Source organism: Rattus norvegicus, chromosome 19, assembly GCF_036323735.1.
Source record: "Rattus norvegicus strain BN/NHsdMcwi chromosome 19, GRCr8, whole genome shotgun sequence".
NCBI classification, from domain to species: Eukaryota; Metazoa; Chordata; class Mammalia; order Rodentia; family Muridae; genus Rattus; species Rattus norvegicus.
The window spans coordinates 13907010-13933888 of NC_086037.1; the positions used below are offsets into that span (position 1 = coordinate 13907010).

General features: G+C 41.8%; 2 protein-coding genes across 10 annotated transcripts in view; one reads left to right on the plus strand and one right to left on the minus strand.

Moving 5' to 3' along the window:
- The window catches only part of LOC134483112 (IQ domain-containing protein M-like), a 220896-nt gene extending 211384 nt beyond the window's left edge, over positions 1–9512 (plus strand). For all 9 annotated transcript variants that reach the window (XM_063278342.1, XM_063278343.1, XM_063278348.1 and 6 more), the window contains 2 exons: positions 6001–6169; positions 9354–9512. In XM_063278342.1, coding sequence (XP_063134412.1) covers positions 6001–6122 — 122 coding nt within the window. In that variant the 3' untranslated portion in view covers positions 6123–6169; positions 9354–9512. The remainder of the gene's footprint in view (positions 1–6000; positions 6170–9353) is intronic.
- A 5342-nt stretch (positions 9513–14854) lies between these two features.
- LOC134483525 (disks large homolog 5-like) lies at positions 14855–19513 on the minus strand. Its single transcript, XM_063278760.1, has 5 exons — positions 19333–19513; positions 18154–18313; positions 16839–16982; positions 16039–16205; positions 14855–15317 (listed from the first exon to the last, which is right to left on the minus strand). The coding sequence occupies exons 1-5, from the start codon at positions 19457–19459 to the stop codon at positions 15253–15255; spliced, it is 663 nt and encodes a 220-aa protein (XP_063134830.1). The 5' UTR covers positions 19460–19513; the 3' UTR covers positions 14855–15252.
- Between the last annotated feature and the right edge of the window lie 7366 nt (positions 19514–26879).

Genomic DNA, 26879 nt, shown 5'->3' on the forward strand with positions numbered 1-26879 from the left:
TCTTTTCAATAAATGGACGACAATCATATCTCAGGAGGTAATTAATATAAAATCATGTCAAAGGTACTTTATAAAAATACAATGAAATTTAGTTATGAATATAACATTGAGTAATGAAGTACTTTTAAAAAGTCATCACTGTTATCTCTGTCTCCTTCTTTTACAACAAACTACAGTGGGGTTGCTGAATGTCTTTCAGAAGTGTAGGCCTACATTAAGTCCAATGATAACATGTCACTTCAAACTGTGGAAGACAGTGTAAGGTCAGGGAGAGAAGCCTTCACTTTTCAACTGTCAGATTGTATGTACAAATTGGCACTTGGCGCTCATCAAAGAAGAAGAAATATTGGATGTGCTCTAAGTGTCCATCGTGTTTTGGAGCCAACTCCCTGATGGAAGTCGTCAGTTATATGCAAATGAATTGTCAATGGCTTGCCACAGTTGGCAATCACTGGACTGTGAAGGGTATGTCTTAGTAAGAACTGAAGCTCTCTCTTCACGTACTTTGATTCACAAAAAACAGTGGAAGGAAACAAATAAAAATCTCCAGGACCCAAAACGGAAATAGAATCAATAAAGACAATACTAACTAAAAGAATTCTCAGAATAAAAAATTTAGGGATTTGAGCAAGAACTACAGAGGCAAGCTTCACCAAAAGAATACAAGAGATGGAAGGGAGAATCTCAAGCATTGAAGATACAATGGGTAGAACGGTCAGAGGCAAAAATAAAGCTCCTGTCACGAAACATCCAGGAGATCCGGAACAGTATGAGAAAGCCAAACCTAAGAGTAGTAGGAATGGAGAAAGGAGACTAACCCTAGCTCACAGGCACAGAAAATACTTGCAGCAAAATTACAGAAAAAAAAATTGTCCTAAGCTAAAGAAGATGATGCCTTCAAAGGTAAGAAGTTTACAGAATACCAAAATGGATTGGACCAGAAAAGAAAGTTATTTCAACGTGAGGACAACGCCTTTTGAATCAATATTATAGCGTTCATCTTAGCAATTTTGAGTCACACACTCCTGAGCGTGCGACTGGGTGGGTCTCTGGTTCATGTGCCTTCTCTTGGGGATCTTGGCCTTCTGTTACGTTGCCTTGTCCAGCTCCAGTGTGATGGTTTTGCTTTATTTTATTATATTTCATTTTGTCATGTTCGGTTGTTATCTCCTAGAAGCCTGTTCTTTTCTAATGAGAGACAGAAAGGGGGTGGATCTAGAGGGGAGGGGAGAAACTGAGGCAGCTACTAAAGCAACAGATGAAGGGCGATGTGACTGAATGGGAGTATCTCAGTTACATGTTCTGAACAGTGAGCATTATGACACCCTATAAGGGACAGTTCAGAAGGAGGTTACATTTTTATTCAAACAAGATATCAACACAAAACAATTTTTAAAACACTGTGTAACTCACAATAAAACATGAAATGAGACTGTGTGTGGTGGGGGAAAGAAGGTAAGTGAGTAAACATTTCATATTCACTGGTTTCATATCTTAGCTGTATCATTATTAACTGGCTGAATGTTTGGAGCCAATAAAATTGTCTCCCTGGGCCTCAATTTATCTCCATACAAAACATTGGGTTTAGCTCAGCTGATACCTTAAACGGTTGCAATATTAAATGTTCTACAATGCATGATCTAAATTAATTAAAATAACAGATATTTACTGATTGTAGCCTGTAAGTAACACATGAAGCTTACAGCTTTATTAAAAATCTATAGAAGTTATGGAAATCTCAAAAATAAGAGTATTTACTAGGAACATTTTCATGCAGAAGGCACACATATCTAAGCAAATTTTATTAGCTCTTCAGACCACTGTATGGTTATACAAAAATAACATTGGAGAATGTTACAGAGTTTTGACTTTTGGTATTTTTCCAAAACATTAGGTGACAGCAATGTAATTCAGCTTGGCAAGGTTCCCAAGAATAACACATCTCTCATTGGACTTGATTATATATATACAAACATCATAAGAATATCAGTAAAACTAGAACAAAGTTGTTCATTTCGAAAAAATACTTTGACTCATAGTCTGACTGTCTTATGAAAGATACTTATATCCACTACTCACTAATCCATTGGACATGTGTCAAAATTATACAATTTAAAAATTATTTCCAAAAATTTCATTTGGAAGAAAAGTGTTCATTACTTATAAGTTTAACATGTAACATGGTAATATAATATCAATTGCTTAGCATTATCTAAACCCATAAAGCAGTGTAACTATTCTACATTTTATGACTAAAAATAACTCTCAATTTTAAGGTATCTTATTACATACAAAAATTAATATTTACTGGTTCCAAAAGTGACCACATCGCATTCTTGAGCTCTGTTCTAATTTCACCAACACTGACTGCATTTCATAATCGGACTCTCAGGAAGACTTTGCGTGTGGATTTAAGAAGCTTGGTGTCTTACAAAATCGTTGTGAGACGGTGAGAACATCCTCCCTGGCTTAGTGCCACGTGTGGGTTTCCCAGACGTTTTGTCAAATGCTTTTACTTTACAAGAATGCTACTGGAGAGAAGAAAAACACTGATTTGATCTGTTTTTTGATTCTTCCATATCTAGTTCTTAGAAAACAATAAATGCCCAATTTGTACTTAGAAACATGTTTCTCATTAATACTAATAAATGTACTAACGTGTGTTTTAGACAATTTTTAATGGGTGAAATTTAAATGTGTGATCTTCACTTCTAAAGTCTCTTAAACTGGCCACCCACTGAGCAGCTTAACCAGGTATCTAAGAGCAGACATTTTAGCTATGGATCCAGAGGTCCAGTATTACATCAAAAATACTTTGAATCTCTGAATAAAAGTACATTATTGTTAGATGTGGCAACTCGTGCCTTAACACCAAGCTGAGGTAGGATTGCTGTGAAATCTAGGTCAGGGACATCTTTTGCTATAAAGTAACACCATGTCTCAGAAAACAAACAAAAATAAACAAAAAAGAAAATATCAACTATTGAGTAGCATATGTATTTATTCTGCTGTATGTATATTTACATATATATAATATATAATATATATAATATATATGTATATATATATACATATTTAAGGTAATACATGATGCTGCTTAGGGAAGTCTTTCTGATATTTCACAGCACAGAGACTTAGTGTTCTATTTTACAAAAGGTTTTCTGTTTCTTTTTCTTTTTCTTCTCACATCTATATGGGCGTTCCCTTCCCCACCCTCCCCCCATTACCGCCTTCCCCCCAACAATCACCTTCACTGGGGGTTCAGTCTTAGCAGGACCAAGGGCTTCCCCTTCCAGGGGTACTCTTACTAGGCTGTTCATTGCTACCTATGAGGATGCCCTTCAACAGAGGAATGGATACAGAAAATGTGGTACATCTACACAATGGAATATTACTCAGCTATCAAAAACAATGGCTTTATGAAATTCATAGGCAAATGGAGGGAACTGGAAAATATCATCCTGAGTGAGGTAACCCAATCACAGAAAAACACACATGGTATGCACTCATTGATAAGTGACTATTACAAATTCCAAATGCTGGAATTGCCCTAGATGCCTAGAACACATGAAACTCAAGAAGGATGACCAAAATGCGAATGCTTCACTCCTTCTTTAAAAGGGGAACAAGAATACCCTTGGCAGGGAAGAGAGAGGCAAAGATTAAAACAGACACAGAAGGAATACCCATTCAGAGCCTGGCCCACATGTGGCCCATACATATACAGCCACCCAATTAGACAAGATGGATGAAGCAAAGAAGTGCAGGCTGACAGGAACCGGATGTAGATCGCTCCTAAGAGACACAGCCAGAATACAGCCAATACAGAGGCGAATGCCAGCAACAAACCACTGAACTGAGAACGGGACCCCCGTTGAAGGAATCTTAGAAAAAACTGAAAGAGCTTGAAGGGGCTCGAGACCCCATGTGAGCTCTTGGTCCTGCATTTGGAGACTTTAAGATTTAGCAATGAACCACTGACAAACTTCCATTTTTTTCTCTTACTGAAAATCTGATTTCCCATAAAAACACGGCATGCGTGTGCACCCACCCGTGTGTGCTGGTAAACTTGCCCGTGTGTGTGTCCATGAGCTGAAAGGCCAGTGTCACCTGTCTTCCTTTGCAGTTCTCTACCATATGCTTTCATTGACTCTCTGTGTGCCTTGAGCCGCCTTCTTAGCTAGTCTGAGTAACCAGAAGGCACTGCCTTGACCCGGAGCTTGACCCGGAGCTTGACCCGGAGCTTGACCCGGAGCTTGACCCGAAGCTTGACCCGGAGATTGACCCGGAGCTTGCCGTTCATCTCCGCTTCCAGTACTGGGGTCACAGACCTTCACTTCTCCTCTTGCCTCCTTATATGGATGTTGGGGATCTGAACTCGGCTCCTCATGCTCGTATAATCGGCACTTCATCCATTGAGATGTCTCCATGCTCTACCATTGTTCTTGAAATACAGGTTCTTGGAGCCTAGCATGGCCTGGAACTTCTCCGTGGTACAAACTGCTTTCCGAGTCATGAATCTTCTCTCCCATTAGTCCTCCGCGTGCTGGGATAACAAGCATGGGTTACCGCGCTAGAAAACAATGATTCTTTAATTTGCATGCATGTAAGCAGTATGAATAATATACAAAATAATATTTGAAATTAAAAGCTGGAATAACCACCTATTTCTCCGGATTGCAGATGCGCCCCTATCTATATAATGCTTTGAAAAATGAGACCTTCCAAACCTTTGTTAAATAATGAGCTGTACTCGGCGTTTTTCTCAAAATACCAGTTAAGTCTTTGGTGACACAACTTAAATAATTTTTCTCCTCCTGTCTCTTACATCGTTACTTTCTTTTTATTTAAGAGACTCAACAAGGTTGTCCTTAATAGCCTGGGACTCTGTAACGATTATGTTTCTGTATTGAACGATGGATGATCTCAAGCCTCCACTTCCCTGTGCTAGAATTTTTCCCTCCTCAGAGTTTCATCTTGCTGAACTTCTTGTTTAGAGGACCCAGTTTGTAGTCCCTTGTCCTGTACAGACTTTCCCGATCCTTACCTTGCTGTCAGATCCCTCAGACGCTACATCCCCTGACAGATGGGGTCGAGCGAGTAGCCTAGGCAACCTCTACTTTGTCTTATAGAAAGCAGCTAGGCTGAACAGCAACCTAATGTTTACCTTACAGGAAGGGCCCATGACTTTCCATAACTTACGCAATGAAATCACATGAAATTGTGTCTGAGAATCACTATAATGTAAAAGTGTAAATAATGTATGTTATTGGGTGTCGCTGTCATCAAAGCACCAAATCTCAGATTTTCCATAATTTCCTTCACTGCACCCTGTGGATGCAGGTGAGGGCAGGCACATGAAAAGGTAAAGCCTGTGACTGGGCAGTGAAAAGGAAAGGCGGGGGCAGAGTTTTCGAAAGGCAGGAGAAATAGAGAAGAGAAGAAATGAAGAGGGAGGAGGAGAAAGATGACCCACCCCCGTGTGGCTTTAAATAGCCACAGGTAGCTATGAAAATCTTATAAGGGGTGGGTAATTACAGGACAATTTGTCTCATCTAGGTGCGCAGTTTATATCAATATTAATTGGCTATCAGTTTATTGTGTGGTCATTTTTGTGGAGTGAGAATTTACTGATATAAATCTAATTGATAAATTACAAGCTTCAAGAGTTTTGATTTGGTTGGATTGCTGGGAATTGTGACTGTATCCGCTGGGCCAGATGCAGGGAATATGAGCAGAGAGCCGCGAGATGGGCAGCCACTGAATGGAGGCTAGCCATGGAGGCAGAGAGACTGCTCCTAGGGCCAGAGAGTAGAATCTGAGAGTCAGGTAGAGAGGTTTTGAGAGCTCTGGGTCAAAGAGTCTGCCGAGGTGGAAATACCTGACAGTGCCATGTGGTCCAACTGTGCAGCTCTAGCATGAGGGGGTGATTATTATTATTATTATTGTTGTTGTTGTTATTGTTATTATTATCATTATTATTATTATTTATTGCAACAGCACCCTTCCTACCTAGTCTCAGTGTGCTGGAGGCTTCCAAGGGTGTTGTAAGACTCCCTCATCTGATGAATCAGTATCAAGAAAAAACGGGAAAGAAGAACGTCTTGACAGTATTAGATTAGAGAGCTAATCTCTGTGAAGATCTCCACACCGTTTCATCTCTGTGCAGGTTTGTGAACTTTTGCAGGAGGCTTCCAGTATCTAACCCCATAGGGCTATGAGGAAATTTGAGTCATCTGGATCAGGGCTTTAAACTTTTCTTCACCACAGATGCCTTTGTATTTCTTAAACAATCCTGAGCACATAGGTATAGGTATGTAGATCAAAATTTACTGATATAAATTCACAACTTTATTTCGAAACAATATATATTATATAATAAATATATGTATCATGTAGTATATGTAATAATAAATGATATATTTTTACCATTTTAAGCTTTTTCCTTTGTTTAATTGGATATTTCTTTATATACATTTCAAATATTATTCCCTTTCCCAATTTCCCGTATATATTAGTCCCTTCCCCCATTTCCTCCCCTTCTTCTATAAGGGTATGTTGTGCCTTCATTTTCATTAAATTCTAAGAAATCTTTAATTTCTTTCCTTATTTCTTCCTTGACTAAGTTGTCATTGAGTAGAGAGTTGTTCAACTTCCATGTATATGTGGGCTTTCTGTCGTCGTCGTTGTTGTTGAAGACCAGCCTTAGTCCGTGGTGATGTGAGAGGATGCATGGGATTATTTCTATCTTCCTGTATCTGTTGAGGCCTGTTTTGTGACCAATTTATAGGATACAAATTATCCTATAAATTTTGGTCAATTTTGGAGAAGGTATCACGAGGTACTGAGAGGAAGGTAAATCCTTTTGTTTTAGGATGACATGTTCTATAGATATCTGTTAAATCCATTCGGTTCATAACTTCTGTTAGTTTCTCTGTGTCTCTGTTTAATTTCTGTTTCCATGATCTGTCCATTGATGAGAGTGGGGTGTTGAAATCTCCTACTATTATAGTGTGAGGTGCAATGTGTGTTTTGAGCTTTAGTAAGGTTTCTTTTATGTATGTAGGTGCCCTTGCATTTGGAGCATAGATATTTAGGATTGAGAGTTCATCTTGGTGGATTTTTCCTTTGATGAATATGAAGTGTCCTTCCTTATCTTTTTTAATAACTTTTGGTTGAAAGTCAATTTTATTCGATATTAGAATGGCAACTCCAGCTTGTTTCTTTGGGCCATTTGCTTGGAAAGTTGTTTTCCAGCCATTTACTCTGAGGTAGTGTCTGTCTTTGTCTCTGATGTGTGTTTCCTGCATGCAGCAAAATGCTGGGTCCTCTTTATGTATCCAGTCTGTTATCTGTGTCTTTTTATTGGGGAATTAAGTCCATTGATGTTGAGAGATATTAAGGAATAGTGATTGTTGCTTCCTGTTATTTTCATATTTGGAGGTGGGATTATGTTTGTGTGCTTCTCTTCTTTTGGTTTTATTGCAAAACGATTAGTTTCTTGCTTTTTCTAGGGTGTAGCTTTGCCTCCTTGTGTTGGGCTTTGCCATTTATTATCCTATAATTTGTATCCTATAATTTGCTGGATTTGTAGAAAGATATTGTGTAAATTTGGTTTTGTCATGGAATATCTTGCTTTCTCCCAATGTTAATTGAGAGTTTTGCTGGATACAGTAGCCTAGGCTGGCATTTGTGTTCTTTTAGGGTCTGTATGACATCTGTCCAGGATCTTCTGGCTTTCATAGTCTCTGGTGAGAAGTCTGGTGTAATTCTGATAGGTCTGCCTTTATATGTTACTTAACCTTTTTCCCTTACTGCTTTAATATTCTTTCTTTGTTTTGTGCATTTGGTGTTTTGACTATTATGTGACGGGAGGAATTTCTTTTCTGATCCAATCTATTTGGAGTTCTGTAGGCTTCTTGTATGTTTATGAGCATCTCTTTCTTTAGGTTAGGGAAATTTTCTTCTATGATTTTGTTAAAGATATTTACTGGCACTTTAATTTGGGAGTCTTCACTCTCTTCTATACCTTTTATCCTTAGGTTTGATCTTCTCATTTTGTCCTGGATTTCCTGTATGTTTTGGGCTAGGAGCTTTTTGCATTTTACAGTTTCTTGACAGTTGTGTCAATGTTTTCTATGTTATCTTCTGTCCCTGAGATTCTCTTCTATCTCTTATATTCTGTTGGTGATGCTTGCATCTATGACTTCTGATCTCTTCCTTAGGTTTTCTATCTCCAGGGTTGTCTCCCTTTGTTCTTTCTTTATTGTTTCTATTTCCATTTTTGAATCCTGGATGGTTTTGTTCAATTCCTTCACCTGTTTGGTTGTGTTTTCCTGTAATTCTTTCAGGGATTTTTGTGTTTCCTCTTTAAGGGCTTCTACCTGTTTACTTGTGTTGTCCTGCATTTATTTAAGGGAGTTATTTATGTCTTTCTTAAAGTCCTCCATCATTGTCATAAAATGTGATTTTAAATCTAATTATTGCTTTTCTGGTGTGTTTGGAAATCTGGTATTTTCTCTGGTGGGAGAACTGGGCTCTGATGATGCCAAGCAGTCTTGGTTTCTGTTGCTTATATTCCTGCGCTTGCCTCTAACCATTGGTTGTCTCTGGTGTTAGCTGGTCTTGCTGTTTCTGACAGTGGCTTGACCTTCCTATAGGCCTCTGTGTCAGCACTCCTATAGAACTGTTTTCCTGTTTTCTTTCAGCCATTTCTGGGAAAAGGTGCTCTGTTCTCAGGAGTGTAGGCGCTCCTGGGGACCGTCTCTCAGCTCTTGGTGCAGGCAGGAATCAGAAGGTTCCTGCCCTTGAGTACTCCTAGGTCCCTCCACTCAGGGGGCCAGCTGGCACTAGGGGATTCCCTCTTGGGTTGGGAATGTGGACAGAGGGTAGTCTCCTCTGATTTCTCAGGAGTGTCTGCAATTCTGAGGTTCCAGCTCTCTCCCCCAAGGTATTTGGGGGCAGGGAGCTGTTTGACCGGTTCAGTTCAGTTAAGGGCCCACACCAGAACCGCAGGTACCTTCAGGTGACTGTTCCTATAGTCCCGTGTCCAGAGGCACACATGCAGTTTCCCCTTGGACCATGGATGCTGGCAAAGGTGGGCAGAAGTGGCAGTCTGTACTGCAGTCTCAGGAGGGTCCTCAATTTCGGGTGTTCGGCTCTCTTCCCCACAGGATTTGGGTGCAGGAAGCTGTGGGATGAGATCAGTTCCCTTTATCCCATTTACTGTACTTTCTTTGATCTGTGCATTTGGTTTTAATTATTATGCAAATGGAGGGATTTTTTTTTCTGTTCCAGTTAATTTGGTGTTCTGTATTCTTGTATGTTTATGGTCTTTTCTTTCTTTACCCTAGGGAAGTCTTCTGCTATGACTTTGTTGAAGAAGTTTACTGGACTTAGGAACTAGAAATCTTCATTATCTTCTATATCTATTATCCTTAGTTTTGGTCTTTTAATTATGTTCTGAAATTCCTGGATGTTTTGAATTCAATAAACCATATATGTTTATCTGAGATCTTTGATTTTGTGTTTTGTTGAGTGACCCCCTCACTGCACCCAAACTCTCCCATTCAGCAGCATATTGGATAATGAGACATGGTCAGGAATGGTGACCTCTTACCAAAAACTACATGAAAATGGCGAGGTGAATTCATGTGTGTTGAGTATCAGTAGTCTCCTGGCTGGTTTTGGCTCCCAGTTAGCCATATGCAACAGTTTCAAAAGCCCAGTTTTGATGTTCCTGGGGATTCCCATGACGATGCACTCAGACATGACAGCAAACAACCATAATCCTTGTCAAATAACTTGATTTATATAATAGAGAGAAAATTACTAAGTTATGTTGCAAGATATTTGATCACACTGTGATCTCCAAGGATGTATTATTTAATGAAAAACTATCCTATGGTATAGCATGGCCATGGCACAGACATTTAAATCAAGAGCTGTTTACTGAAAACATCGTCTTTATTACAGTATGGCTCACCTACCAGACATCTTTATAGCAGAGCTAAAAAGTGCATTCATGTCCAGAGCAGATCAAGGAAGACTTGAAAGTAAATGAAGATAACTAGGGCAATGGGAAGTCTTTGAGTTGAAGGATTTTTAAGATAGTGTGCAGAGGGAACCACAATGCTCTTCTTCTGAGAGGTCAGTGAATTAGGAAGGACAGTTGGGAGCTTTACTTGACTTCAGCATCTGACCCTGGAGACTTTATTGGTAAAATTAACGTCTGGAATTTTGTGTTGTAAAACAACACTTTGGCTCTGCAGCTTTTGGCAAGGCCATGGACAGAGAGATCACACCAGCTGGGGACAATCTGAATGGAAATCTGGTTTTCTTAAGTCACCTGAGAAGTCCTCAAGGAGAGAGGAATGAATGGCTAGCACCATAATAGAAGGCTTTAGGATCTCGTATAGTGCTACTCTAGATGCCTTGAAAATAGAAGCAGAAAATGTAAGCTAAATGACTTTCAGGAATTAGCTCATTTCTGATTATGATTATTTCATATTGGTATTTTATACTTGATTATTTTTTTAAATTTAAAACAAGAGCCTTTGGTTTTAATTTGAGGTGGTCTTAGATTCACAAAATGCTTACAACCCCTGTCTGGCACCCGGCATCTAACACTATGGGGCTAGAGATTCTACTTTTACCTTCGTCACCATCGACAGCTTCCATTTAACCAGCAGGTGTCCATGCCAGGCAGACACTGAGCAGGTTGTATGTTCTGTTAATCTCCACAACAACCCAATTCAGCAGAAACACGTCCATTTTACAGGTGAAGAAACCACAGCTCAAAGCAAATGAGTATCAGGGTCCCCTCAGTCTCACTGTCTGTCACTTAGACCCACATCCTTCTCTGTAAAGGGAAGCCATGGGCCTGATGTGGCTGTGCAAGCTGACTCTCCTGAGATGATCAATGCTATTCTTGACCCTGGGAGAATTTAAGACAAGGTGACCCACAGACTCCTGGGATAGATTCTGCCTCTGGGTCCTAGGGTGGGACACAGTATCCCTTACTGTGGGTCTCTACTCATCTGAGGAGTCTGTTCCCATGTGTCAGCTTCTATGACAGTGGTTCAAAACACTCCTAATGATGCAACCCTTTAATACAGCTCTTCATGCTGTGGTGACCCCCACCATAAAATTATTCCATTGCTACTTCATAACTAATATTGCTACTCTTATAAGCTATAATGTGCAAGGTATCTTATATACAATCTTTGTGAGTGGTTGCTCCCCACAGGTTGAGAAACATTGCTTTATATACTTTTTTTTTGAGAAGCCTTCATCTGAGGAGGACCTGATGCAGGTGTGAGAGCAGAGACACCCTGACATAGTGACAAGTTAGCAGGCCCAAGGCTGCTTGCCTTAATGGCAACAGAGATTCCTGGCTGAAGGCACAATCTGAAATCACTGTCCCCAGGACATTTCTTACATCAGTTTTCCCTCATTAAAATGTGTGTCTGCTTGGCCATGTCTGTCCAGGAAGCCAGTCCCTGTAGTCTCTGATACAGACAGAATGCTAAAGGCAAGAATGCTTTCCCTCTGTTGGCTCCAAGTCACTTCTATAGAAGTGAGTTCAAATCCCCCGTGGGTAAATGTGTGTCTCACATAATGCGTGAGAATTGAAATGTCATCCATTTGAGTGGACAAAAACCAGCTCTCACTTCAGATTTACAGCTGACCAACACTTAGTTTCAGGAGAATGAAGAAGCTGGCCAGGCCTGCAGAGTCAGATCCCCTCCCTGCCTGGGACAATCCCACCCACAGTAGACTTCAGCTTCACCAGCAGCTGTTATCAGAAAATCTGACCTTAAGGTTCTGAAGTCCACATATGCACCAACCCTAACGTTGTTAGATGGTGGATATGGGGTTTTTATCCCATTTAAAATCATTCAGGCCTCTTCTCTCCCCTGGGATGCACTCTGTTCTCTCAGGTCTGTTGGTCCTGGAAGGACCTCGGTTCAACTGAAGGCCTGGGAGGGAGGGGGAGGACCGTTTGTTGTAGGAATGAGCATGGATCAAGAATGTAGCCCCACTGTGACTGGGCAACTAAGCTCCAGAAAATCTTCTCCAATCACAGAACTGGGTCATGTGGGAGCCTACACTGTTTCAAAGGGAGAGCTGGTTGCTTTCTCCTGGAAGAAGCACTTGGGGGTTGATTGTCACTTCTGAACCTTCTGTTCTAAGTCACTTCTCAGAAGGGGCACTTTGCTCTGACTTATCCATGGGACCCACACAGCACTGGGAGTGGAGGATCCTATGGAGTTGCAGCTCTGAGCTGGGAGGGGTAGCTCTCACACTATCTTGAAGAGGCCTGTTTTCACAGCTGATCTAGATCTGAGGAACAGGTGCTTTTAAAGAAGCATGTGAAAGCATCTCCTGCAGGAGAGCTCACTATGCAGGGAAAGTCACACAGGTCAGGGAAAAGTGGCTTCCCAACTTCCCCAGGGCACTCAAACCAGGGAGGATTGTTGAATTTGTTCATTGTCTATTGTTATATCCCCTTTTCATTTCTAATTTTGTCAATTTAGGTATTGTCTCTTTGTATGCAGTTTGTTCGAGGAAGGGGTTGTCTCTCTGGTGGATCTTCTCAACAAAAAAAAAAAAAAAAAGAAAAAAAGAAACAAAAAAAGCAAGCAAACAAACAAACAAAAAAACCAACACACATCTTGTGGTTCCCTTGACTCTTTGTATTTTTCTCTTTGTTTGTAATCGATTGATTTGATTTGAGCCTTGAATTAATTTCCTGCTGTCAAATCCTACCAGACACTCTATAAGATGAGGCTTTGCCTCACCTTGGTAAAAGTAGCGTGTAATAAATGAAGCTTATGTTGCTCTCTCTAGTGGGGATAACATCACAATCTCACTGCAAACCATGCACAGCCCGGTTTAGGCTGTATTAAAGTAGCCCACCATTTCAATGCCTGCAAGGTGCCATGGGACAGTAGTAACATGAGTCTGCCTGCACCTGGACAGTTTTCACTAGGGACTACACACACACACACACACACACACACACACACACACACACACACACACACACAGAGCCTTTACTGACATGGTGCACATTCTTTCCACACCAAAAATAAAGTGAGCTGCTATGAAACACATCAATAATGGAATCAATAGAGGGAGTTGTGGGGAACTGGGGCTTAGAGTTACTTAAAGGCCCTATGCAGGCTCTCCTTATATTGGAGGAGAAACTTCAAGTGCAATGTGGTTCTTTATTTTTTTTCTCTAAAAAACACACGGTTAGGGTAGAACCTATGGCTTTGAGCATGTCTGGTAAGTACAGGGACACTGAATTAAATCCTAGGGCTGGAACACAATTAATCTTCTAAAAGATTACAGAGCAGCCTGGATGAAGACTCTCAGCTGAAAATGTGGACATCTCAAGACAGGCACTGGACAATGGCTGACAGACTTGACTGAAGACTGGAAATGTTTTCCCATCTCACAGGAAAAGAAGGCCCCTCATACCACACTGTACTCTAAGGACAGTTTATTCAGGTTAGGATGACATGAACTATTGTCTCATGTGACAGATGTCAGTACAAAGTATCCAAGGTATTGTATGCCAATGGTACCATTAACAGAACAAAGCACACAGTGTCATGAACACATAAATTATGAGTTTGTGTAGCAAGACCCAGGCCTCTTCCAGGTTCTTAGATAGTAACTGAGAACCTCAAATACGGTAGTGATGTGATAGTGTGGGGTGAATCTAGTTACAACTAGTTTCTATTGTGACACAGATGACTCTTTTTGTGTCATGTTCAGCTTATAATGAATGACTAGACCTAAGCATGAGAATAACCAAATACTACATTGCTTCTCTACCTGCTGAGCTTTTAAAAGCCCTGGGGTGACAGCAAGCTTTTGTGGACATCTGGATTATTCCTTCTGTACTTTAACTCTGTGAGTCACCTCCACTCTCAGTACGTTAGTTCCATTCCATAAATTGGAAATGAGTCACCTGGAAAAAATACATTCTCAATACGATCCCAGATTGGCCATGGAAAAAGGGTAGCTTGAACTGTCCCACCTAGGTTCTGGGCTTGCACAGGCCTGCTCTCCAAAAGAAACCTGTGTTCACAGCTGTAGGCTACATTCACTATGGATGCTCTTGAGGTTCCTCCCTAAACTGCTTAGATTAAGATACTTTTCTTGCTACCAAAAGAACTCATTATGCCAAGCTGGCTTACAGGAAGCTAGTTTCTATTCTGTATTTTATCAGATGTGCATAACAGATATGGTCATCATTGACAACAGGTGAAAGATCTGCTCTAATATGGACACTAAGTGATGCTGGAGGATGATCCTGACCCACAATGAGCAGTGGGGACACCAGAGCCCTGTAGGGATGCCTGACAACCTAACACGTTGAGCATGCACAGCTCAGTAAGTTCCCTGTGAATACACATCTCCTGAGATCTCTCTATTTAATGGAGGTGATCCTGTCCACCTAATACAGCACCTCATGTGGAATAACAAAAGCCACCTGCAGGAGCTGTGGTGACAACTCACAGGGTAGAGCATCTGCTGCTCTCTCAGAAGAACCACATGGACCCTAACAATTGGGTAAAGCATGTCAGTGATTACATCATAAAGTGTGTGCCGAGAAAAAGCCACATTCTCCTCAAAAAAGACACTGTGACACTGGGTACCCCTTGGTGACTTTGAATTCGCTAATTAGCCCAGGCTCCATGGAACAGGCAGAGATCCATCTCTAGCTGTCAGTTCTAAGCCCTCAGGAGGGGACAGAACCCATGAATAAGAATGATGGTCTTAAGAGTCAAGAGATAAAAATCAATATTTATTCATAATGAATACATTTTTACAACAAAACAGGATTAAAATGAATGAATAAAAATATTTAAACATATTGGAAAGTGAAAAACAGTAACAAGAACATATAAATATGAAACAACAAAAAGAAAACTTCAATTAAAATCATAACAAAAATATTTCTAAACAGCATATTTTTAACAAACATTTAGAAGCACAGATGTATTGCTGTTTCTCCTCTAGCACACATAATGAAAGGCGGTCCCCCAAGTTGTCTCTCAAGTGGTGTTTTCTGAAGAAGAAAGTGAGTAAGACCTCAATCAGTCAGGCTGGCTTAGTGTTATATAAATTTAGGGTCTCTAAGAAATGACAAATTAACTCTGAGGAAGAATACTCATCCAAAAAATGTTGTTACCGTTCAGGATGTTTGTCATCAGGGACTCCTGAGAAAGCAACTTATTCCTCAGGAAGCTCTCTTACTGGTGTGTGTCCAATTCCAGCTCTCTTGCACTTTCTGAGACCTGGGAGAGGAAGGCAGTTTTTCAGACACTGACTTGGTGGTGAAACGCAAGCCAGCTGTCAGAATCCTGCCTTCTACCACCTCAGTTCTATTGGACAGTCAACATGGACCTTTTACCTGATATCATTGTTGCTAACTCTGTGGGCAGGGCAAAATCTCCAGCAACCCTCACAGTAATGTGGGCTGCCAATCTGGGACCCAGACTTATACCAGTGCAAACCAAGAACAGGGCAATGGAAGGGACCTCATTGGGTTGCAGGAAGAAAGGAAATGTCCATATGTCACCAAGGTTAAAGCCAATGACAAGTACTAATTTGACATTTGCACTTGGTTCTTATCCCAGAAAGGTGCTTCCTACACAAGAAGTCACATGACCACAGAGTGTCATTTGTCAAAGGACCACGAAGTTGTTCAAAACTCTGCATAGGATCCAATCTATCACATGGATATGCAATAATGAGGTATGTTATTCATCTGTCACCATTTCTATACTGCAGATTCAAAAAGAGCAGCAAAATATACTTGCAAAATAATTCAGCTTCTGAAAAGTGGTTAACTTCCCAGAATACTTGTGCATAGGCAGAGCAATGAACAATTCCATTGCATGAGGGGGTTGGCTGGTTGGGAGTGTAAATTAGAAAGGTGGTAGGAGAAAGCAAAGTTGTATCAAATTGGCAAATTTTATCAGATATTGTTAAGCTAACTCAGCTGCTCGTCCCTACCTGATGATGCTGGATCTGGACGTTGCTGGTCTTTATCTTTCTTGTTGAAGTCAACCAAATATTTCTGGTTCAGTGCACAATCAAGATGTCCCTCCTTGCTCCCCTGCATCTGTGGGACCAACTTCTTCCTACATGTGTTCTCCATCAGGAGCTGGCTGAGCAGGTTTCTGGAAATACAGTCTGCATAGTAAGATCATGCTGTCCCTTTCTCCCATTCCTACTCCCAAGTCTCACTAACCATACCAGGTTCCAGGTACCCCTGAAGAGTTAATAAAATACATCTCGATACATATAAGGCTGCTGCACAAACCACAAAGAGTTAATTCCAGGAAGAATAAATTGTTTGTTTGGGCCGAGCACCAGTTAGTGTCCGCATCTCTCAAAAAGAACATGGATCTACAACTATCCATGAAAGCCCAATACATGGGGGCAACATCAATTAGTAGTTGGCAAACACCCTCAAAGCAGGTCAGTAGAACCAAGAGAAGGTCATGCTAACCATGTGGTCCACGCACTAAGTTTTGTAAAACCTGGTATGACACCATAGGTCCAGGTCAGCCTAATAACCTTCTGCTGACTTCAATCACTACTGTTCTATCTGGAGCCTTCTGAAGATGCCTAGACAATCCTGGGATGAGTAACAGTCTTTTATGGAACTGAAAACTGAGTCCTAATGACCCTGGCACACTGATGTGTAAACAGCACAAGAGATAGAATCATAGCTGAAGACCTTCCAATCCATAACAAAGAAATCAGAAATGGCCATTCCACAGGTGATAGCCTTTCTGACCAGGACTTACCTAGAGAAGGTAATCTCCTTCTTCAGCTTATGGCTGTTCTCATGGATCTCAGTGTTCTCCATCTCTAAGTTGTGCAGAATTGACATGACCACCTCCTCCATTCTCTCCAGGTCTTCGTAATACGGATTTGGCCTGAAGTGTGGCCTGGCCCCAAATGATAGAATACTATGAACATCAGCATTTAGGAATATATGAACTTGGGGTGGGTCCTGTACTACACCAGTCCTGGAAGGACACCTTCTGAATTCTACATATTGGGATCTTCTTCAGCTTCAGAAACGTGTTTTTCTGCGTCCAGGACACCAGAAGCTTGGCATCCAGAGGGAGGGTTCCCTGGCTCCCTTTGTTCAATCAAGAGGAAATCTGCAGTCAAGCCAGTTAAGCTATCAAGAGCCTAGGCCACACCTCTCCATGCTCCCCCACCCCAACACAGCCAGAAACCTGTGATTTCTTTTCTCCTGTTTTGATAACAGACCGTATATCAACACAAAATTATAATCTGCACAAAGAATAAAAATAAACAGACAAACGTGTCCACATAGGCAAAGAACTGTGTTGTTGACAGTGGGGCTCCCAGAACAAAGCATTCACATGACCATGAAAGTGTTACAGGTAAATACTCAGGCCAAGACGTAGACCCCTAGATTCCAAGTGTGGAGGGAAATATAAACATACAAAAGTTGTCCATATGCATTTGGATGTATGCACACACAGACTCACAGACTGAGACATATCCACAAAAAAGAGCAATGTAAACAGAGTAAGAGAAAGAGAAAGAGAAATATGGAAACAGAGAGCACTGTGAGAACCAGGAGAAATGCATGCACCATTGCTGTCTCAGAGGGCAAGACACACAGACAATAACAAACAGGCCTGAGCCTGAGACCTTCTACTCAAGCATTGAGATGAACAGTTTGGGACCAGGACCCTCAGGCTGCTGCCTGGATCTTCCAGCACTCAGTGCCCTGCCTAGCAGTACAGAGACTGACCATAAACTCACTGCAATTACAATCTTGCAAAGACACCAGCTGTCAAGGGCTTTGCAAATGCACACTGGGCACTCACTCTCCCTGACTTTATTCCTGAATTCTTCATTCAGTCCACAAGTTCTGCTTTTCAATAAATGGAAGCAGATGAGTCCATTTTCCATCTCGCTCCTCAGGGTCAGATTCTGAATCTCCTCTATATGGGAGGTGAGGTTTAGCACAGGGTGGTTAGGGGGCACAGCTTTCTAGAACCCAAAACCTTAATAGGATAATATGAAGGTGACCTTGCAGACCCAGGAATGTAACAAAGCACTTGGAGGGATCCATACCTGTTGTTCTTGGATCTCTCTGTCAGAAACCTCAGGCGATATCTCAGGTCATTTCTCTCCTTGGTAATGAGCTGCAGCTCTTTAATCAGCCTCTCCTTTTCCTTCTTGGCCTGCTTCTCGCTTAGGGCAGTTTCAGGGGAAGATGTTTCTCTCCCAGCGTCTGTAGGTAGAAGAACACAAGTGAACCTGCATGGGGAGAATGCATAGAGTGTACATAGACCACAGTTAGGCCTAAACAGGAGAACAAGCCTGGAACCCAGTGTCACTGCTAGGCGATTGGTCTATGCTTAAGATCCTCCTCAGTGGATCTCAGTTCTCCCACTACTCTATAGAGACCAAGAGATGTAAGCAGCCAGGTGTTCCCTATGCCGGATATCACGTGCTTACATGGACGACGGAGATGGCTTCTCCAGGATTATTATCAGCTGAACAGGGTACAGCTTGGTTTCCTCACCCCTGTGGTTTCAGAACTCAGATGATAAATTCACCATCTACAACATTTGAATGATTGGAGACACTCAGATGTCCTACCCTGATACTCTAGGCCAACAACTTTAGATTTAAAATGCATTTCCAAGGAGGACATGGTCAACAGACTTATCTGTTCCCCTATTTGAAACACCAAAACCCCAGAAGTGCCAATAGGTTACAGGCTGCATCTTGGTCTACACGTTCCAAATAGCTTTTGTATTGTAGAAACATGTTTGTAACACACAACCTCTAATATATAAAGCTAACGATGACCCTTCCAGTTAGAAGAAATCAGAGAAGGTCTAAGAACATAAGGTTATTGCCTGGAGCACAATTCTCCCCCTGTTACTACTGTCAGATATCCACTGTATTTAAAGAAGCAATGATAGTGAAGTACATTGATGCCCTGTCTAAACTCAGAAAAGGTGGACCCTCCATGACTCCTGATGGTGTTATTATATCAATGTAACAGAACAAATGAACTGAAAAGTAAAGACCAGAAGTTCCCAGTATAATAGCATTGGCCTTACTATAGCCTCCCAGTGGGGATGGTGAATCTAAAGTTCTGAAATCCTTGACTTTAAGGAATTGTGATATTCATGGAAATTCAATTCCTTTTCAGATGCTCCAGTTGTTGTGGCTAGAAAGGTCAGCTTAAGCCTCCAGCACCCCTGACAGGAAGCTCAAAATATACTGCCCAGTACTTACTCCACATTCCCCAGAAGTGCTGTCTTTGTCCATCATTACTTAGAGACGAAAGGCCAGACTCCTTCACTCTAGTCTCTCCACAATCGACGTTCCCCCTCCCAAAACGCTTGCGAAGACAGGAAAACATGTCTTAGCTTGTAACTGCCAGACTCAGACTGAGAGAAACTAGGGCACTGGTTGTCACTACAACACTGGTGACATCACAGAGGATGCCAGAACTCTCTAGGAGACAATAGAATGTCCAAGAAGGGACAGCTGATGTCACGGGGAGCAGACTTTGCCTCCTGCTAATGTTCTCCCTGTACTGAGCATAAGCAGAGGTGCCCTTTCCAGGAGACTTTCCTGGGGCAGAGCCACTGAGCATCTCCTGCTTTCAAAGACAATTTTTCTTCAAGGCTTGATTAGAAAAAAACCTTAGTAATTCCTATGCATCTAAATGAATGTTTCCTTTCAAATCTTGCCCAAAAAATGTCTCACTAACTCACATTGTCCTCATTCACCAATGTTAGCCATTAAAACTTCCTGAGATTTCACACCAGCTTGAATATGCAGTCAAAAGTTCTCCTGTCTCATTCTGTACAGGTGCTTTATATCACATCAAGAAATAGTCTGCATGGTAGGTTACAACATGGGTGTGTGTTAGGGGAACACTCATGAAGTCATGTGCTTAGCAATCGACAATTGCCAGAAAATTCCTTAGGAGAAAGAGTTGAAGTCTTTAAGGTGCTAGGAACAGTGTGGAGACCAGTTGGCAGAGGAAAGTGCAATATTGGAGCCATCAGTGAAGGGAACCTCATGCTGCTTGTGGGGTTCTCCTCTCTGCACCAATGTCGCTAAAGGAGCACTGCTCACAAGCCTGAGTAAGATATACCATGAGCTTCTGTCAGAAAAAATAAAATAGTCAAGAGATATAGGGGGTGCACATAAACGTCTAAAATGAAGGTATAAACATCATTAAGTGGATAGAGCAAGGTCCCAGCACCTGTACACTGGGAAATGGCCACCCTACCAAACACAAAAGCATCTATCATATTAAAAAATGAATACTGTATAGAATTCATACATTAACACTGATTGATCACATCCATAGTTCAAATTTTCGGGGCAAATTCATGGCCCTAACTATCTTTCTCTCAACTTCTATAGCAAAAAATAAGAAAGAAAGAGAAAAGAAAAAGTCAAAGCAAAAAGCTCAAGCTTCTCATATGAGGACTGCAGGAAGTGTTATATGGTAGTCAGTTCTGATTAGGCCATTTTAGATAGAACAGTGCACAGTGACACTTAATGTGATGGGCCCTATATAAAGCTTTTTGCAATATTGGAATTTTAACAAGCCTCATCCAGAACATACCGAACAGGAAAGGATGTGATCACCATGTCCTTGCTCTCTATCAGGGTATTTTTCTGTGTCCTTGATTGTCAGGCATAGAACAGCAACAATCTGAAATAGCTGGTAGACATGGAAAAAGGTGGCTAAAACTATAGTTGTGGGTTACACACCTCAACTGTCACAGGCTAATGCTGTCCTCACAGTCCTTGGAGGCTACTCTTGTAAGCCTATTTATTGGAAAGTGGAAGGAGGTTCATCTGAGCTCAAAGTGAACCTGGCCAGCCATGTAGAGGGCAACATGGGATACTTGAGACCCTGTCTAAAACCAGCACAGAAACCCACCCTTCATTCAAAGCATCATCTGTGAATTCTTGATTATTTACCATTCTCTCCCTACCAGTCTTTCAGTCTGGAATGATAGAAAAGAACTGGAAATGATCTTCCTATTCTCAGGACATTAATCTCTCTTTCCTTAGGTGCACATTAAGATCTCATGCAAATGGGTATGACCATCTGAACAACTTAGTATCATCTACTCAGTATATCTAGCCTAATACTGTGCTATGACAATCTCAAGCTTCCCTGAGTTTCGCTGACCCAGCAAGAAGTATGAAGTACTGAGGTCAAACCCCAGTGATCCTTTCAAGGGTTTAGAAGAAAGCCATCAGAGAAACTCCACTTCTTTGTCCTTAGATTAAATCACATTGACACAATGTGAACCTGGTGGACTATTTAACCAGACATCTTTCTCCTAACCCCAGCTTTCTGAGTTCAGGCCATGTGAACCTGCATGGGGAGAATGCATAGAGTATACATAGACCACAGTGAGGCCTAAACAGGAGAACAAGCCTGGAACCCAGTGTAACTGCAAGGAGTTTGGTCTTTGCTTAAGAGACCTCCTCAGGGGGTTGGGGATTTAGCACTTGCCTAGGAAGGGCAAGGCCCTGGGCAAGGCCCTGGGTTCGGTCCCCACCTCCAGAAAAAAAAGAACCAAAAAGAGAGAGAGAGAGAGAGAGAGAGAGAGAGAGAGAGAGAGAGACCTCCTCAGTGGGTCTCAGTTCTCCCATTACTCTATAGAGACCAAGAGATGTAAGCAGCCAGGTGTTCCCTATGCCTGCCAACACAGGCAATAAATGCAGTAAATTTTAATTTCTGTTCAATTGTTCAGTAACTTACTTACACTTGCATATTGCTTTGGAAGTGGTGGGGTTTCATGATCAGCATTGCATTTAATAATACATAACCAATCATCCCTCCTAGAATGACTCTGTATATAGAGAAAGAAAATTTATTAGAATGGCTTATAGGCTGTGGTACAGCTAATTCAACAAGGAATGGAAGGTCTAAAATGCAGTAGTTACCCCTGTTGAAGCCAATTCCCCTAGCATACCTGTAGCCATTTTGTTCCATGCCTGCCAGATAGTTCATATTCTTGCTGTAATATGTCGCCTAACATTGTTGTCTGAAAATAATTTAACTCACAGCAGGGTCAGGCATGATCACATAACTTGTGTATGTTTTTCTTATTGGTTATTTTGTTTATTTATATTTCAAATGTTAACCCCCTTTCCAGTTTCCCCTCCAAAAACCCTGCATTCCACCCCTTTCCCCAGCCCCCTCGAGGGTGCTCCCCCACCCACCTGTTCCCAAACCACTGGGAGCAAGTTGTTTATGTTGTGAGGTTTCTTAATCTTAAATTCCATAAGTATAAGCTTCATGTAGGACCAATAAAATTAAAGGTCAATATGAGGCCTGCAGAGATGGCTCCATGGTTAAGAGCACTGACTGCTCTTCCAGAGGTCCTGAGTTCAAATCCCAGCAACCACATGGTGGCTCACAGCCATCTGTAATGAGACCTGATGCCCTCTTCTGGTGTGTCTGAAGACAGCTACAGTATACTTATATGTAAATAAATAAATCTTTAAACAGATAAAAAGTCAGTATGAACCTTTGTTGTCTAAAATGGCTTGAGTCAGGGCTGACAACCAGACAGCCCTTCCAGCACCTGCCTATGAGCTCACATTTTAGTCTTTATAAACTGACATAGAAAAATGTCCAGGGTCCTAGCCTGACAAATTCTCAGCTACATCTCTGATGATCAGTCTTAGGGTGGGCATTCAAGAAACCATCCCTGTCTAAGTGAGGTCAGAGTTTGTGTGGTTTATGGGGCAACTCCTGAACCCCAACGGTTTTGTCCATAAGGCTGGATATTTCAGCTGCTCTTCAGTACATGCAGGAATCCTGAAGAAGTAGGCAAATTAATAAAGCAAACTTCCTTCTTCCATGTCCTTGATGTAAGCTGCCAGCAGAAGGTGTGGTCCAAACAACAACCAACAGATTGGGTAAAGATCTTTACCAATCCTACAACAGATAGAGGGCTTATATCCAAAATATACACAGAACTCAAGAAGTTAGACCGCAGGGAGAATAATAACCCGATTAAAAAATGGGGTTCAGAGCTAAACAAAGAATTCACAGCTGAGGAATGCCGAATGGCTGAAAAACACCTAAAGAAACGTTCAACATCTTTAGTCATAAGGGAAATGCAAATCAAAACAACCCTTAGATTTCACCTCACACCAGTGAGAATGGCTAAGATCAAAAACTCAGGTGACAGCAAATGCTGGCGAGGATGTAGAGAAAGAGGAACACTCCTCCATTGTTGGTGGGATTGCAGACTGGTACAACCATTCTGGAAATCAGTCTAGAGATTCCTCAGAAAATTGGACATTGAACTGCCTGAGGACCCAGCTATACGTCTCTTGGGCATATACCCAAAAGATGCCCCAAAATATAACAAAGACACATGCTCCACTATGTTCATAGCAGCCTTATTTATAATAGCCAGAAGCTGGAAAGAACCCAGATGCCCTTCAAAAGAGGAATGGACACAGAAAATGTGGTACATCTACACAATGGAATATTAGTTATCAAAACCAATGACTTTATGAAATTCATAGGCAAATGGATGGAACTGGAAAATATCATCCTGAGTGAGGTAACCCAATCACAGAAAAACACACATGGTATGCACTCATTGATAAGTGGATATTAGCCCAAATGCTCGAATTGCCCTAGATGCACAGAACACATGAAACTCAAGAAGGATGACCAAAATGCAGATGCTTCACTCCTTCTTTAAAAGGGGAACAAGAATACCCTTGGCAGGGAATAGGGAGGCAAAGTTTAGAACAGAGGCAGAAGGAACACCCATTCACAGCCTGCCCCACATGTGGCCCATACCTATACAGATATTAGATAAGATGGATGAAGCAAAGAAGTGCAAGCCGACAGGAACTGGATGTAGATCTCTCCTGAGAGACACAGCCAGAATACGGAAAATACGTAGCCGAATGACATCATTAAACCACTGAACTGAGAACGGGGCCCCCGTTGAAGTAATCAGAGAAAGGACTGGAAGAGCTTGAAGGGGGTTAAGACCCCATATGAACAACAATTCCAACCAACCAGAGCTTCCAGGGACTAAGCCACTACCCAAAGACTGACCCTGGGCTCCAACTGCATACGTAGCAATGAATAGCCTAGTAAGAGCACCAGTGAAAGTGGAAGCCCTTGGTCCTGCCAAGACTGAACCCCTAGTGAATGTGATTGTTGCGGGGGAGGGCGGTAATGGTGGGAGGATGGGGAGGGGAACACCCATACAGAAGGAGAGGGGGAGGGGTTGGGGTCTGTTGGCCCGGAAATAGGGAAGGGGAATAACAATCGAAATGTAAATAAGAAATACTCAAATTAATAAAGATGAAAAAAATAAAAAAAAAAGAAGGTGTGGCGCAGATTAGAAGTGGGCCTTTCCATCTCAAAAGATCTGAATTAAAGATTTAACTCCTCATCTCAAATATTTGGATTAGAAGTAGGTCTTCTTGCTTCAAATAATTTAATTAAGAAAAAAAATCCACTGGTGCTCATGCCTTTAGCCTCAGGATCCAGGAGGCAGAGGCAGGTGGATCTCTGAGTTCAAGGCCAGCCTGGTCTACAAAATGAATTCCAGGACAGCCAGAGCTACACAGAGAAACCCTGTCTCAAAAAAAAAACAAAGAAGAGGAGGAGGACCAAGAGGAGGGGGTTGAAGAGAGGAAAACAGAAAGAAGGAAGGAGAGAGAGAGAGAGAGAGAGAGAGAGAGAGAGAGATCCCCCTCACAGAGCGTCAAGCCATTTGGCATTAGTTAATTCCAGGTACACTCAAGTTGACAACCAAGAACAGCAATCCCATTACCCGTGGTTGTGATCTCACCCTGGTAGGCTCCTGAGTAGGAGGCTGAAGCAGGAGAATTGCCATAAGTCTGATGCCAGCATGAACTACACACGTGTTCCAAGCCAAGCCAATCTCAGCTACAGTTTGAGATTCTGTCTGAAAAATATGAAAGAGAAAGAAAACATAAATTCCTAGAGCAGTGTTTCTCAACCTTCCTATGGCCTCAACCCTTTAGAACAGTTCCTCATGCTGTGGTGACCCCAACTACAAAATTATTTTGTCTCTACTTCACAACTGTAAATTTGCTACTGTAATGAATCTTTATTGTAGTGTAAACTATCTGATAGGCGACCCCGTGTGGGTCACGACCCACAGGCTGAGGGCCTTTGCCCTAGAGGTGGTCTTGGCCTAGTTTATATAGTTCATATTATAATGGGCTCTCTCAGCATTTGAAGGTCAAGTATATTCACTTGTAACATCACAACTTAGAAATTCAGCTGAGCTGCTGGCTGGTACGGTCTGACATCCCCCAGAATACCTTTGCAATTTTGTTCCATGCCTGCCAGCCATTTCATATTGTTGCTGTAACACGCCTGCTGTCACTGACGAGGACAAGGGACTAGGCTCAAGGACATGCTGACCACACACCTTGTTTTGTTCTGAATGTTCTGTATGCGGTTTGCTAATCTAGAGAAATTCTACACCTGAAGGAGTGGTTCCCTGAAGTGGACACAGGTGAAAGGCTAAGGCAGATGTGTGAAGGAACGTTTCACTGAAGCAGACGCAGGTAAAAGGATATTCTGCTAAAGCACGCATGTGAAAGGACACGTGATGAAGGGTTCTTCACTAAGGACACACATGCATTGGTCTGCCTTGCATTCTGTAGTTGAGCTGCATTTGTTGGGACTTCATAGAACCACAGCAAAAACCCTTCTGGTGGGCTGCTGTAGTTTCTCGCTGCTTCCTGGGGCTCGGGCTGATGGGCAGAGTGATGTCAGCTGAGACAGACACATGTGCTGACCCAGGACACACACTGAGGCCAGACCCATGGAGGATACGGGATATTGAGAGGGAGTTTGGATGGAGTTATGCTTGCGTAGCTTGTTGGTCTGGGGTCTCTGCTGATCTCTGCTCGCCTGAGAGCTGCTCTTACTGACTGTGTACAATCTTGGCTGCTCTTTGTTCCCCTTGGGCAGCCCTCAGGACCAGGCTCTCCTCTCTCTTAACCATGGCTGCTGTCCTCTTCCTCTCTCCTCTCCATCACACATGTTCTTCCTTTATTCTTTGGCAATTTCTTCTTCCTTCTTCCCTCCTCATGATCCTCTCTAGCAAAGCCCTCAAAGCTCCCCTCCCCCATCTCTGGGCTGTTGGCTGTTGGTGTTGGCTTCTTTATAATCACAGTTAACTGGGAGCAGGGTCAGTTATTTGGGGTTAACCAGTCTTGAGTTCAACAAATTAGCATTAAAATACAAGCAGCATTAGGCCAATACACTACAGGGGTTTTTGTTTGTTTGTTTGGTTGGTTTGGTTTAATTTTCATTTACCTTTTTACTTGTTATTTTATTTTTGGCATTTTTTTATTAATCGGTTATTTTATTTATTTACATTTCAACTGTTGTCCTGCTTTCCACACTCCCCTCATCAAACCTTACATTCCATTTCTGCTCAGCTTTGCCTATGTGACAGTGCTCCTGCACCCACACATATCCATCCCCACCTCACACCTCTAGGATCTGCATTTGGTGGGGCAATAGGCCTCACCTTGAACCATAGAGCATCCTTGCATACACTTTGGCTGGCAGTTTGGCCCCTGGGAGCTTGGGGATTAACTGGTCAGATATTAAAGCCAATGATTGCTACTTTCTCTTCTTTTTCTGGTTATAGGTGAAATTATGTTTGTGTGCTTATCTTTTTTTTAATTATTGAGAGAAGATTAATTTCTTGGTCTTTCTTGGGTAGAGTTTAGTTCATTGTCTTGGAGTTTTCCTCCTATTAGCCTCTGTT

What these genes read in the sequence shown, in the direction of transcription:
- LOC134483525 (XM_063278760.1), bottom strand. Translation starts at nt 19,459, where the DNA reads ATGTTTTCCTGTCTTCGCAAGCGTTTTGGGAGGGGGAACGTCGATTGT. An exon ending in AAGGAGATTACCTTCTCTAG is followed by an intron (nt 16,206 to 16,838) that starts GTAAGTCCTGGT and finishes CTGTATTTCCAG; the next exon opens with AAACCTGCTCAGCCAGCTCC. An exon ending in TCCAGATCCAGCATCATCAG is followed by an intron (nt 15,318 to 16,038) that starts GTAGGGACGAGC and finishes TTCCTCTCCCAG; the next exon opens with GTCTCAGAAAGTGCAAGAGA.